Here is a 14,358-nt window from a genome sequence, read left to right on the forward strand (position 1 = left end):
CCAAGTGGAGATGAAAATGGGAGAGGATCCATCCTAATTGGACTCACTGGGGTGAAGCAGCAGAGCAGGCTTCGCTGGCTGGTTCTGTATGAGGCCCTGGTCACGTTTACAGCAAGGAACACAAGGCCCACAGTATCTGACATCAACAAAATGAAGAGATGCTGATCCTCACAAAGGGTGAGTAGCAGTTGTCGAGGAGCCAGCCCACCCAGGTCAGAGTGTGCAGGGTGAGCCAAGGCCAGGCAGGCCCCACAGCTGGCTCGCTGGGGAACAGCATGAGAGCTACTCCGAGGTGACGTAAGAGCCGATCAGCTTTAGCGCAGTTACAAACACCGACCGTGGCTCCAGGCTGGGAACCAGAGCTCTGATTACCAAACTGTTTTCAAAGCATGGACGTCTCTGAAATTCTTTACTGTTTCCTTTCATGACCTAAGGACAGCTACAGCGGAGACACTGGGAGTATGAAGATCACCACTGTTTAACTCTGCCTAATGGCAGACCAGGCCAACCCGCCCATAGCTCGGTCCTCTGTGCGGCCCAGGCACTTGGTTAAGCCTCTCTCTGATGGCTACAGGCAACTTGTCCTATCTGATTAGGACTGCCACTGAGAAAAAACAAACAAAACGCGAACTCCTCACCTCACTAGCCCTGTCCTCTGTGATCATAGGAGCCATGTCAGGGCTCTGACTTCCTTTTATTTTGCCGTATTCCCAAGGGCCCTATTTTGCCCCCAAAGAGAGGTACCTGCAAAGACCACAGACAACCTGATTTACATAAAATTATCTCACTCCATTTTATTTAAGATTTTTTATCCAGTTAGTAAAAGAAAGATGTGTCTCTCTTTATACATATGTACAAGTTCAGTTATAAAAATAGACAGCACATTCAAAGAGAAAAAAGGCTTGGCATTTTTCTGATTCCCTCTAAATAGCATCTGTACATAGGAGTCTGGATTTAGGAAGGGGAATCTTAGTGATTTAAATTAAAATGATCCCCCTATAACCCTTACTCCAAAAAAATTTAAAAATCAATCTATCTAAACTCAATTCCGCGATTTTCAGGTGTGCAAATTAGAGGCTGGCCCGCCGAGAAGCACCTGCTCCACTAGTGACGCCCGGTGGAGTGCCTCCTCTCAACGCCGCCACCCGCTGCCCCCCTCGGAGGGCAGCAGCTCAGGCTGCTGGGGCTGCCCTCTTGCCACCCTCTTCACCTCATTCCTGCCTTCCCTTCCTTTCTCAGTGCAACAAAGACCGTGCATACAGCCAAGCAGGGGGCCGAAGGGCAAGGGCGGGAGACTGTGCGTTCAGGATGGGCGAAGGGGCGTCTGTAAGAGGGGCAGTGAGAATGTCCTGCTGATTGAGGTGGCTCCTGGTCTCGTACTGGCTTCTGGGAGTCCCTCGGGTGGGAGCTGCTGCTACTGCTGCTGGTAGGACCTGAAGGTTCCCTGGTGTGAACCATGCTGGACAGGGGAGGAAACGCTGGGAAAACACCTGCCTGTGAGTCCGCTTCTCCAGCCCTCTGCCAGCCCTACAAGCCACCACCTTCCCTGGCACCCACTGTTCTACCTTCAGTGAGGACACCGCTGCACATGCCATCTGGAGACCTGGGGAGCTGCCCAAAGACGGCCGACACCAGGCACACCCTTTCTTCCTTTCCTAGCCCTACAGGAAATCTTACCCTTAAGAGAAGCGTCCACGACGAGGGGTTCTCCACAGCACCTGCACAACCTTTACAAGGGGCGTGGGCAGAGGGTGGAGCAGGGTGAGACGGCGCGCCTGAGCATCTCAAGGGGTCCACGTCAGCCCTCCCTGGCGAGAGGGCTAAGACTTGGCCACAGAGTCCATCTGGGACGCTGTTGGGCTGAACCCCAGGGCACTTCCCTTTGGAAACAGGTGATGAGAATTCTCGTACCATCCACCTGCCTACCCTTGCTGCCACTGGTCCTGTCCGCTCTCTGACTCAGGATTTAAGATGCTGTGCCAGACGTGCCATCCAAAGACCATGTGCAGGCCAGGGCTCTCGCCCATGGTTTGGCTGAAGGAAGCCGGAGGGTCCAGACGGTTACCGTCCTCCAGAAGGGTTGGTGCCTTTGCCTGGTTTCCGGACCAGGGAGTCTGAGGCTAGGCTGCTGGTCATATGGAGGCTCTTGGGAGTCCCAGGAACATTATTCCCTTTGCTCAAAGGGGAACTTAAGGGAGATGAGGCGCTTGAAGGTCCAAAGTCAGCAAGGCCAGCAGGCCGGACAAGGGATGTTTGCAGAGGACTGTTGGCAGAGATTCCTGTGGGGATGGAGAAAGACATAGGATGGTTGGTAAGCAAGCACCAGTGTATGTGAGCTACCTCAAAGCCAGTGGTGCTGGTTATGAGTCTGGGCTGGAGGCGGGGTAGGAGTCCCTCCCTAAGTGTGCCGTGTTCTTACACCATATTCCCATTCTTCCCTCTTGCCAACCTCTTCTTGGCATATCTGCTTGCTGGTCCTGTTAATTGTCTTTTCAATAAGAGAAAACAACATCTATTTAGTTCTCCACTTATTATCCCATGCAGAGTGAGATGTCCTCTTGGGGCTCTGGATACAACAACACAATATAGGATGTTAGGACTGCAGAATGAGACCTATAACTTTCTAGGCACTGATGCAATTTCCCCCCTTTTCTTTGCACAGCAGTTGAGATTGGCTATTTCCTCCTAAATTTCTACTCCCCTGTAAATCTGAGGTTGGAGGGTGTGGTTCAAGTGCTACAACACTTGCCTAACTAGTGCAAGGTCCTGAGTTCAAAGGCCAGTTACCACTCAAGTGACAAACAGAGTGCTTTCACAGCCCGGTAAGTCTGGGCAGGGGACACAAAGCCATTCACTCTCCCCATTGTGTCTATACTCATGAAAGGCTCCTGGCTGGCTGTGGCCAATCCTGTTCTCCAAGCCCTGCCACTTTAAGGATCCAGGCCATATATCTAGTCTTGTGATAGCTCCCTGGGTAACCATGGGCTTTTCTTTTTCCTAGTGTGAGTCAAATTACAAATGATAATACAATGTCTATACAGTTCTTCAGTGTGCTACTGTTTTGCCTTCCTATCAACTTTAAGTGCTTGAGGGGCAGATGGTCTCTCTGTCACCCACAATGGAGTGAAAAGTCAAATCCAAACCCATCCTCCTCTTGTTTTTCATTTCTAGTTAGCAAGCATTACTGAATTTTCTCTAGCTGTTCCACCCACTCATACCCTTCTCAATGAAGGTTTCTAGAGAAACCCTGACAAGCAGGTCATCCACGGTTGAGTTCCTGCCACACAGCCATAACACTGGCTAGACTGTTTCCAAGGAAACAATCAGCTGGCTAAGGGTTAAGAAACAATGGGCTAGCTGGAATTTGATATGCCTGAAATCCTAGCTACTCAGGAGGCTGAGCTCAGAGGATCACAGTATGAAGCCAGCCTGGGCAGGAAAGTCTGTGAGACTCTTACTTCCAACCACCAAAAAAGCCAGAAGTAGACCTGTAGTTCAAGTGGTAGAGCACTACCCTGAGGAAAAAAACCTCAAGGATAGCGCCCAGGCTCTGAGTTCAAGCCCCAGTACTACCAAAAAACCCAAATCCAAAACAAAGCAAAACAAAACAAACAGTGGTCTAAGCTACTAATTTCCTGAATGAAGAAATAATGAGATTCACTGCAGTAAGAGACAGAAACTAGGGGCTGGGAAGGTAGCTCAGTGGTAGAGCACTTGCCTTGCATGCCTGACGCCCTGGGTTCAATTCCCCAGCAACACATAGGCAAAAAGAAAAAAGCCGGAAGTGGCGCTGTGGCTCAAGAGGTAGAGTGTTAGCCTTGAGCTGAAGAGCTGAGGGACAGCACCCAGGCCTAGAGTTCAGGCCCCATGACCGGACCCCCCCCCCCCCCCCAAAAAAAAAAAAAAAAAAAAAGAGACAGAAACTAATCTTAGCACTTACCACAGACCAAGTGCTTTCTACTCCAGGACATCTTTACTTGCTACAACAATTCTATGAGGTAATGACGCTAACGCCCATGTTTTGAATAGGGACAGAGCTCTCAATTGACTCCTCACCTTCTCCACACTCAGATTATCTTGAATTCTACAACTATAATCATTCTTCATATGTCTATCTCAATAGCTACGTCCCTTTTCAAACTGTCTGTAGTGATATACACTGTTAAACTCTTGCCCTGTCTTCCCAACCTTAACTCCCTCTGCTCTTCTTGGGCACAAGCTGACTGACCTGCTTGGTGACCCCCAATTATTGCCAACCCTGTTGGTCATTGCTAACTCTGTTCTTCCTCATCTGTCGTCTTCTTTTTTTTTTCTTGTTCCAGTCCTGGGGCTTGAACTCAGGGCCTGGGCACTACCCGACCTTCTTTTGCTCATGTCTAACAGTCTATCACCTGAGCCACAGCACTACTTTGGCATTTTCTGTTTATGTGGTACTGAGGAATCAAACATAAGGCTTCCTGCATGCTAGGCAAGCAGTCTATCACTAAGCCACATTCCCAGCCCTTCTTCTCCTTTCTGAATTAATCCTACAATCCATGTCAGTGATCCATGGTCTCTCCCCTTCTGACTTACAACTACAAATAGGCCTCCACTCTTTTTACTTCACTGTAGACTGCCTTCTGCTGTTAAACCCAGTGCCCTCCTCTATTACACCAAGAACAGGGTCCTCTTATTACTCGTATGCACATAGCAGGTGCTCAGTAAGCAAGGGAAGGGATGGTGTAGCTGGATGAATGTTAACTTTATGGAAATGAGAATCTCAGAAGTCAGGCTGTAACTTCATTCTGTCTTATCACAGCTATGTGCACTTCAAAGGTGGCACTCTACTGAGTCAGGAGGGCAAGGGGGAGTCAAGGCTGCTCAACACAAGGAAGCAGAACCCCAAGCTGGGCTCTGGGGAGGGGGTTCTCAGATGTTCTACCTGACAGCACTCTCAGGAGGTCTCCGGGCTGTCCCTGACAGTCGGCAGCCACCCTGGCATCCGCACCTTTAGACACGTTGTACCCATATGCGGCATAGGCAGCTGCGGAGGCTGCGGCAGCCCCTGCTTTGGCTCCTGCCATCGCAGCAGCACTACCCGCCGTGGACTTCCGGCTTCGGCCCTTCCCCGCTCCTTTGGCTGTGCTTCCTGAACCTTTGGGGCGGCCTCGGCTTCGAGCTGAGTGACCACGTCCTGCAGCTGGCATTTCCTGAATAGAAATTCCTATGGGAACAAATGGCCAAAAGGGGAAAAAAATTAATCTCAAAAGGTTAGCAGAATCTTTCCTTGAAAGGGAAAGCTGGCACTTAGATTATGTACATATCTATCTCTGGAGACAGTCTTCTAGGTTGTCCAGGCTGGTCTTGAACTCCTGAGCTTGAGCAGTCCTCCCACTGTCAGCCTATAAAGGGTCAAGACCATAGGTCTGCACCAGCAAACCTGGCTTCATGGAGCCACCTGGCAGACCATGGGCAGACCACTGCATCACACACAGAATCACTACAAGTCCTAAACAACTAACAGCTGGACTTTGCCGGATGCCTTCCTTCTGAGGAAGGGTTCCAATACCCCTGGATATCTTCTTACATTAGCCCATCACACTAAAAGAACCCCAGGGACTTGATACCTAGAATTCTCCCACATAAAGAAATATACTTCTGGGGCTAGGAAGGTGGCTCAGTGATAGAGCTCTTGCCTTGCATGCATGAGGCCCTGGGTTTGATTCCTCAGCAGCACATAAGCAAAATGAAAAAAAGCCAGAAGTGGCACTGTGGCTCAAGTGGTAGAGCGCTAGCCTTGAGCTGATGAGCTGAGGGACAGCGCCCAGGCCCAGAGTTCAGGTCCCACAACCGGACCCCCACCCCCCCCCCCAAAAAAAAGAAATATACTTCTGTCTCAGAGAGTCCACTTTTACTTCCAACAAACACCTTTTCCTGGTCCTAATCTAAGGACTATGAAATGCTAAAATAGATGTTATAGCTCTGAGTTACAACTCCAGCTCTCTTCCTCCTCTTACTAACTCACATTAGTTATATGTTACATTTTCATACATTTTTAATATATTCCAGTTCTACTTCTTTAGTTTCCCAACAATAGCAGCAACATTGAGTTTCCAAGAATAACAGAAAATGTCCAGGAAAGCTTTCATTAAAAAGTACCATTGAGCCGGGCGCTGGTGGCTCATGCCTGTAATCCTAGCTACTCAGGAGGCTGAGATTTGAGGATCGCGGTTCAAAGCCAGCCCAGGCAGGAGAGACCGTGAGACTCCTATCTCCAATAAACCACCAGAAAACCGGAAGTGGCACTGTGGCTCAAGTGGTAGAGCGCCTGCCTTGAGCTGAAGAGCTGAGGGACAGCACCCAGGCCCAGAGTTCAAGCCCCATGGCCGACCAAAAAAAAAAAAAAAGTACCATTGCCGGGAGCCGGTGGCTCATGCCTGTCATCCTAGCTACTCAGGAGGCTGAGATCTGAGGATCGCGGTTCAAAGCCAGCCCAGGCAGGAAAAGTCCATGAAACTCTTATCTCCAATAAACCACCAGAAAACTGGAAGTGGCAATATAGCACAAGTAGTAGAGCACTCACCTTGAGCTGAAGAGCTGAGGAACAGCACCCAGGCCCAGAGTCCAGGCCCCACAACGGACAAAAAACAAACACAAAAACTACCCAAAGTACTCAGTCAGTGTAGGTGGCTCACACCTGTAATCTAAGCTACTAAGGAGGCTGAGATATGAGAATTGGTTCAGACAAATTCATGAGACCTTTATCTTTTTTTTTTTTTTGTTGGTCGTGGGGCTTGAACTCTGGGCCTGGGCGCTGTCCCTCAGCTCTTCAGCTCAAGGCGAGCACTCTACCACTTGAGCTATAGTGCCACTTCCGGTTTTCTGGTGGTTTATTGGAGATAGGAGTCTCATGGTCTCTCCTGCTCGGGCTGGCTTTGAACCGCGATCCTCAGATCTCAGCCTGAGTAGCTAGGATTACAGGCGTGAGCCACCAGCGCCCGGCGAGACCTTTATCTTTAATTAATCAGCAGAAAGCTGGAACTGGAGGCACAAATGAATGGAAAAGGCCAAGCAATATGAGACACAGGGGCTGGGAAGGTGGCTCAGTGGTAGAGTGCTTGCCTTGCATGCATGAGGCCCTAGGTTCGATTCCTCAGCACCACCTAAGCAGAAAAGGCCAGAAGTGGCGCTGTGGCTCAAGAGGTAGAGCGCTTGCCTTGAGCTGAAGAGCTGAGGGACAGCGCCCAGGCCCAGAGTTCAGGCCCCACGACTGACAAAAAAAAAAAAAAGTATGAGACACAAAGTTCAAAGCCTCAGTAGCAGCCTCCAAACATTCCCTAAAACCTCTCTCTTCCTTTTACTCGGTAAGATTACTGAAACAATATGCCTGTAAGCTCTCCCTATTGCTCCTTTTCTTCTTCAAAGGAGAAAATGCCTATATCCTAAAAGGTACCAGGATCTCTCACCCATCACATAACCAATGCTTTCCCTGAGTAAGGGGGCGGGCCTACACCAGATGAGCCAGCAGCATCACTTACCATTCACAGTGTCTGAGACAGAGCCTGTTATGGAAGCAGGAGAATTGGTGGCTCGGGACTGAGGGGCTGAGGAGGCTGGGTCATCCACAATGACCAGCATGTCACTGCTGCTCTCATCAGGGGGGATGGAGCCTGTGTGCAGCTCACTGCTGATGGAAATCTAGAAGTAGAAAAGGGTGAGATCACTAGTAATCTCAGCGCCTGCAGCCCTTGTACCTGAGTAGGAATGAGTTTCATGGGGCTTGCCCGAATTGCTGCCATCTGACTGTCTTCAGTGCTGAGACTCAGATTCCCCTCCGGCTTCTGAGTGCCAGCCTGTCCCCATCTGCGTTTCTCTTTATAAACACTGTGTGCTACCCTTGGACGCAGTCACTCCGTTGTGTGAAAGCATCCAGAGGTCTTGCCTCACCTCACTGAAAGGGCTGGGCATGGCTGAGTCCACGCTTATGAAGGAGTCATCCCCATCAGCAGAGAGGTTGGAGTTATCCGCCGAAGGAACAAATGGGATCACCAGGTTTACACCTTCTTTTCTCCTTTTCCCATCTAATTCATCTTCCTTTTTCTTCTAGAAACACAAAGGTTAAGATGTGCAGAAAACCATGAGGATATGGCTCAGGAGAAAAATGGTGTAAGAACATGATAACAAGTTTTATTCTGTATAAATATCCTGGGATAGGTGAGAATGTTGAACGTGGTTGGTAAAGATGCATTGCAGCCGGGCGCCGGTGGCTCACGCCTGCAATCCTAGCTACTCAGGAGACTGAGATCTGAGGATCACAGTTCAAAGACATCCTGAGCAAGAAAGTTCATGAGACCCTTTCTTTAATATGCAACAAAAAAGTTGAATGTGGGGCCGTGGCTCAAGTGGCAGAGTGCTAACCTTGAGCAAAGAAAGGTCAGGGACAGTGCCCAACCCCCAGAACCCCTTTGCCTTATTCCTAAAGATGTGCTGTATTAATAAACTTCTTTGGTGAACAGCAACTCGTTTGTAGTACTTGAAGATTTTTTAAAATGTCTCATTAAAAAAAAATCTTTTTTTGCCAATCTTGGGGCTTGAACTTGGCTTGGACATGGTCCCTGAGTGAGGGAGTTTGTTTCTTTCTTGTTGGTCATGGGGCTTAAATTCTGGGCCTGGGCACTGTCCCTCAGCTCTTCAGTTCAAGACTAGGCTAGCACTCTACCACTTGAGCCACAGCACCACTTCCAGCTTTTTCTGCTTATGTGATGTTGAGGAATCAAACCCAGGGCCTCATGCATGCAAGGCAAGCACTCTACCACTGAGCCAGATTCCCAGCCCTGTCCCTGAGTTTCTTTTGCTCCAGGCTAGCACTCTACCACTTGAGCCACAGTGCCACTTCTGGCCTTTTCTGTTCATGTGGTGCTGAGGAATGAAGCCAGGGTTTCATGCATGCTAGGCAAGCACTCTCCCTGGGCTACCTTCCCAGCCCCTCTCAACTACTTTTTTTTTTGTCAGTTGTGGGGCTTGAACTCTGGGCCTGGGTGCTGTCCCTGAGCTCTTCAGCTCAAGGCTAGTGCTCTAGCCAGTACCACTTCTGGTTCTGGTGGTTTACTGGAGAAAAGAGTCTTGTGGCCTTTCCTGCCCAGGCTGGCCTTGAACTGCAATCCACAGATCTCAGCCTCCTTAGTAGCTAGGATTACAGGCGTGGAGCCACCAGTGCCTAGCTTTTTTTTTTTTTTTTACTTTAAATACTACAAAATAACAGGTTAGATATTTGGGAGTGTAGAGGCCCAGGGAAGAGGTAGATATGGGAAGCCCAGACTAGTAGAATTTTCATCTTTTACTTTATATGGATTTTTCAACTTTGTAAAACCAAATGAGCATCAGGGGCATCTTTCAGGCTAAAAAAATCTCTGCTCAGAACAGATCCAACTGAGGATATGTATTTTACAACAGGAAAAATTGGCACATTCACAGGTTCCTAGGCTGCTGGCCATCAAATCAAAGGCTGATGGTCAAAGACATACAGACCCTTTTTTAAAGAGTCTATGGGTTCTGATAATACTTGCAGTTTACAACCATCATTTGGCACTGACAGGTGGTTTCCATGATCAAACTATGACTATTAACAGGGTGAGTCTGTGAGAGTAATATAGCTCTAGCAAGACTGTAACTCTTCTGATTAAGTGTTCAGCTGCCCAGAACTGCTTGGAATCACACTCAAAAGGAGATGCAAGCCTCACATCCTGAAGCCATTCTGTGAGCTCCAAGGCCTCCCTGCCCCTATCCACACCCAAATGAAGATACCTTCTCTGCATATTTTTCCCGTTTGCGCTTGCGTTCTTTCACTCGATTGGTTTCTTCCTGTTGCCGTTTCTCTTCCTGTCGCAATCTCACTAACAAGGAAATTAAAAAAAAGAAAAAAAGAAATAGTCATAACCTCCTGAGACCAAGGGGGTGCTATCTTCCGACGTTTATAAGTTGTAAGTTCAATCTGGTTAAGGCAGGTAAGTGATGTTTTCCTAGCTCAAAGAAAGAGCACTGTTTAGATTCTCAGTAGCATGTGGATCCAAACTATGATTCCTTTCCATGTAATTATTATAGGCCTTTCATTGTGTTGTCTCCACCTTGACCCTTTCTTATTTTTTGTGCCAGTACTGGGTCGTAAACTCTGGGCCTGAGTGCTATCCCTGAGCTCTTTTGCTCAAGCTTAGTGGTCCACCACTAGAGACACAGCTCCATGTCTGGCTTTTGTTTGCTGTTAACTGGAATGGACTTTCTTGCCTGGGCCGGCAAGATGTAGCCACCTGAATAGCTAGAATTACAGGTGTAAGCAACTGGCTTTGAACCGTTTTTTTTTTGGTTTTCAATCTTTTTTTGCAATCCTCAGATCTCAGCCTCCTGAGTAGCTAGGATTACAGGTATGAGCCACCGGCACTCAACTCCTTTTTTTTTTTTTTTTTGGTTGGTCATGGGGCTTGAATTCAGGGCCTGGGAACTGTTCTGTGAACTCTTTTGCTCAAGGCTAGCACTCTACCGCTTTACGCCATACCATCACTTCTGGTTTTCTGGGTTAATTGGAGATAAAGAGTCTCATGGGCTTTCCTGCCTGGGCTGGCTCTGTACTGCAATCCTCAGCTCTCAGCATCCTGCTGAGTAGCTGGGATTACAGGTGTGAGCCACCAGTGCCTGGCTAACACAATGCTCCTTTTATTCTCAGATGTTTGGGGCTGGGAGGAGAGGGTATGGAGTATCTAGAGTACATACGTTTCTTTTCTAACTCCTCGTCATCTAGAAGAAGGCTAACCACCTCTTTGGGTTTCAAGGTATCTGGTTTGAAATTACCACCGGAAATCACCATCCGCTGAATCTACAAAAGGAAGATAAAAAAGTCACCTCCAGGTATCCATTCCCTCACAGGATGTCCAGGATTCAGAAATACGTAGACCCCTTTTCCACCTGCTCCTCAGGAGAGGCCTCTGGCTCCCCTATTTCTTTCTTGTTCATCTGACTGGTTGTTCCAGATTATTTGCCCCACACAAAGAACAATGATAATTTCTTTGTTTGGGACTGTTGACAGCAAGAAAACCAACAAGGCAAACACAGAAAAAAAAAATCAAAATATATCATTTCTTTGGCAAGTCGTACAACTTGGAGGCAGGCAAACTGAGAGTACTAGAAGGAGAAAGCAAAGATGTTAGCCCTCCTTCCTCTGAATGTGAATGGGTCACAGGGGGCCATTACTGGTGTTAGGCTGACATGAAATGGCTATTGCATAGGTCCTGATTTTCCATGCAGAAGAATTTTATCTTCTCCAAGAATAATGAAAGAGAGTCGGTTTAATCAACACGGTGGTTTCTGAATAGTCATCCTTCCCCCTTTACCCCTGTAGTTACCTCACTCTTCTCCTTGGCTCTCTGTAAAATGCGCTCCTCAATTGTGCCTTTACAGATGAGCCGGTACACGGTAACTTGCTTTGTCTGTCCCAGGCGATGGGCCCTGTCCATGGCCTGCTGATCTACAGTGGGGTTCCAGTCGCTGTCATAGAAAATCACCTACACAGGCAAGGTGAGAACACAGCAAAAGCTGGAGTACTCTCAGGGCAGGACCAGAAATTCTGAGAGCAATGTAGTCACTCATCTGCTCATAATGGTTTATGTTATCAGGGAGAGATTTAGGATGAGAAGATATGTCTTCTTAGTAGATCAAGCTTTTCTTTCAGTTGCTCCGGTAAAACAGACACTCTTCTTGTCTCTTTACTTTTTGTTTAAAAAGAAGCAATAAGCCAGGCATGACTGAGGTGTGCCAGCAGCCTCCACTTGGGAGGCTCAGGAAGGAGGATGATTTGTACCCAGGAGTTTGGGAAGAAAAGCAGTGATATTAATAGTTAACAGTCTAAGTGGTGGGCTTGGGTAAGAGGGGATTAGGAAGCATTTCCTATGCATTGGGGATGCCTTGGAAAGAAACAGGTACTTTTCTGGCAACTTCTGGCTTGCCTCTAATAGGGTCATTTCCTGTCCCCTGAATTCCAAGGATGGAATGTATCAATGAGAGCTACTTCTAGTTTTCCGAACAACAGAAACAAAACAACCCTTCCCCCAAAAAACTACAAAATGTAACCACCACCAAATAATTCTAAAACCTATAGCTTGCTGGATTTTTTTTGGTTGGTCATGGGGCTTGAACTCTGGACTTGGGTGCTATCCGTTAGCTCTTCAGCTCAAGGTAAACACTCTACCGCTTGAGCCACAGCGCCACTTCTGGTTTTCCAATGATTAATTGGAGATGAGTCATGGAGCCAGGTGCTGGTGGGTCATGACTGTAATCCTAGCCACTCAGGAGGCTGAGATCTGAGGATCTTGGTTCAAAGCCAGCCTGGGCAGGAAAGTCCATGGAACATTTATCTTCAATAAACCACCAGAAAACCGGAAGTGGCACTGTGGCTCAAGTGGTAGACCGCTTGCCTTGAGCTGAAGAGCTGAGGGACAGTGCCCAGGCCCAGAGTTCAAGCCCTGCAACTGACAAAAAAAAAAAAAAAAGTCTCACGGACTTTCCTGCCCGGGCTGGCTTTGAACCGCGATCCTCAAATCTCAGCCTCCTGAGTAGCTAGGATGATAGGCATGAGCCACCAGTACCCAGCTTCAACTTCGTTTTTTGGGGTTTACAACCAGTATGAAGATTAAAGGCAATGGGGATTACAATTTAACTTCAACCCCTTTTCCCCATAAATTTAGTGCCAATTTATTCTTCTAGTCTAACAACTAAATAAGTGAACACTGGATCAACCCATGATGCAAAATCGGGGTTGGGGTGGGGGAAGTGCTGGGAGACAGTGAAACACTCTTAGAGAAAAACAGGTAAAAATTAGAGGACTATAAACAACTGCCTCAGCCAGAAAAGATTAAAGCAAGTCAGTCCACAAGGATGCATCAATGACTAGGGGAAGTAATGTCACGAAGCTGTAGACACCAGGCTGGACAGGCATTTGGGAAGAAGGTGAGGACTGGGTTGGGGTGCAGAAGCTATATACATAAAGTCAGTGGGAAGAGGCTTCAGGAGATGAAGGAGTGAAGTGAAAAATGGGAAAACTTCTACAAGAAGAACTGGAAAAAGGTAGGGCATCCAGCTTTTTCACCCAAGAGAATATGTGTAAGTTTACTCCCTAGGAAGGGCTAAAAACTGGCCCAGGGGACATAGGACTTCTCGTTGTATACTAAAGGAACAATACTCCTTCTTCTCTCAACACATAAGTATTTGAAACAGGTCAAAGAAAGAAAAACAAATAAGGGAAGTTTATTATAACAACCCCTCACTAAAAGAGGTCAAATGCAAAGCATAGCCCTACCCCAGGAAGGACACACAAGGAACATACCTGATGAAATGAGTACCGAGAGAGAGAGAGAGAGAATACACGAATAAATACAAAAGGAAAAGTAAGATTTCACTAACCAACTGGGCCAAACAGATTCCCACTATTTAAAAATACATGTTTAAATAGGCATTCTCAATCAAGAGGGTTTTCCTGACTTTTCCCTTGACCATAAATGGTTCTAGGGGTCTCCCAAAGCTAAATAATTCATAAGGCTGTGGGAAAATGCCACATAAAGCCATTAAATCTATTGTTTCTCTATCATACATGGACACACAGCATAACCTGAGTTCACACAAAATAAAAATTTTAATTATGTGGTTCTGTTTTTCTAATCAATATTCTAGAAGTTTCTAATTTGCAAGTGAATTCTAAGATCCCTCTTCTGAAATTAAAATGTAAATTATTTTGGAATTTAGAAATCGAGCATTCAGAGCCTTTATCGATAGCTTTATATTAAAAAAACAAACAAACAAACCATTCTGAGCTCCAATTCATCTAGTTATGAGCTGGGGTCTAAGGCCTGCTTTCCCTCTTTGTAGCTGGCCATTCCCTATTCCACATGGCAAATTGTAGGAATCTTGGCAGCATGGTGCAGACCTCCCTCTTCAAATCTGTTTTTTTTTTTTTAACCAAATCAATAATTCTAAAGGATGTTTTGTTTTATTATTTATTTATTGCCAGTCATGGAGCTTGCAATAATTCTAAAGGATGTTTTGTTTTATTATTTATTTATTGCCAGTCATGGAGCTTGAACTCAGTGCCTGGGCATTGTCCCTGAGCTTCTTTTGCTCAAGGCTAGTGCTCCACCACTTGAGCCACAGTGCCATTTCCAGCCTTTTCTGTGTATATGGTTCTAAGGAATTGAACCCAGGGCTTCATGCATGCAAGGCAAGCACTCTACTACTGAGCCACATTCCCAGCTCCTGTTTTGTTCCTTAAAGAAAACAGACTAAATCTGAGATAGGAAAGCAGGAAGAGAAATACATTTCAAGAAAATGAATTTATGCTGG

General features: G+C 47.0%; 2 protein-coding genes across 4 annotated transcripts in view; both read right to left on the reverse strand.

Annotated features, from left to right (window-relative positions):
• Positions 1–14,358, reverse strand: part of Ehd4 (EH domain containing 4) — a 738,029-nt gene that overhangs the window by 126,830 nt on the left and 596,841 nt on the right. The gene's annotated exons all lie outside the window — the stretch shown is intronic.
• Positions 769–14,358, reverse strand: part of Ino80 (INO80 complex ATPase subunit) — a 98,487-nt gene continuing 84,897 nt past the window's right edge. Inside the window, exons 30-36 of one of the 3 annotated variants that reach the window (XM_042687883.1) lie at positions 11,373–11,531; positions 10,744–10,846; positions 9,784–9,872; positions 7,927–8,079; positions 7,518–7,677; positions 4,922–5,203; positions 769–2,279 (exon numbers count right to left, since the gene is read on the reverse strand). In XM_042687883.1, the coding sequence (XP_042543817.1) occupies positions 2,062–2,279; positions 4,922–5,203; positions 7,518–7,677; positions 7,927–8,079; positions 9,784–9,872; positions 10,744–10,846; positions 11,373–11,531 (1,164 nt within the window). In that variant the 3' untranslated portion in view covers positions 769–2,061. Of the gene's footprint in view, positions 2,280–4,921; positions 5,204–7,517; positions 7,678–7,926; positions 8,083–9,783; positions 9,873–10,743; positions 10,847–11,372; positions 11,532–14,358 lie in introns of all 3 variants that reach the window. The other 2 variants (XM_042687882.1, XM_042687884.1) reach the window with 2 other exon arrangements.

This window comes from Dipodomys spectabilis, unplaced genomic scaffold (assembly GCF_019054845.1).
Source record: "Dipodomys spectabilis isolate Male_0828 unplaced genomic scaffold, ASM1905484v1 ptg000108l, whole genome shotgun sequence".
Lineage (NCBI taxonomy): Eukaryota > Metazoa > Chordata > Mammalia > Rodentia > Heteromyidae > Dipodomys > Dipodomys spectabilis.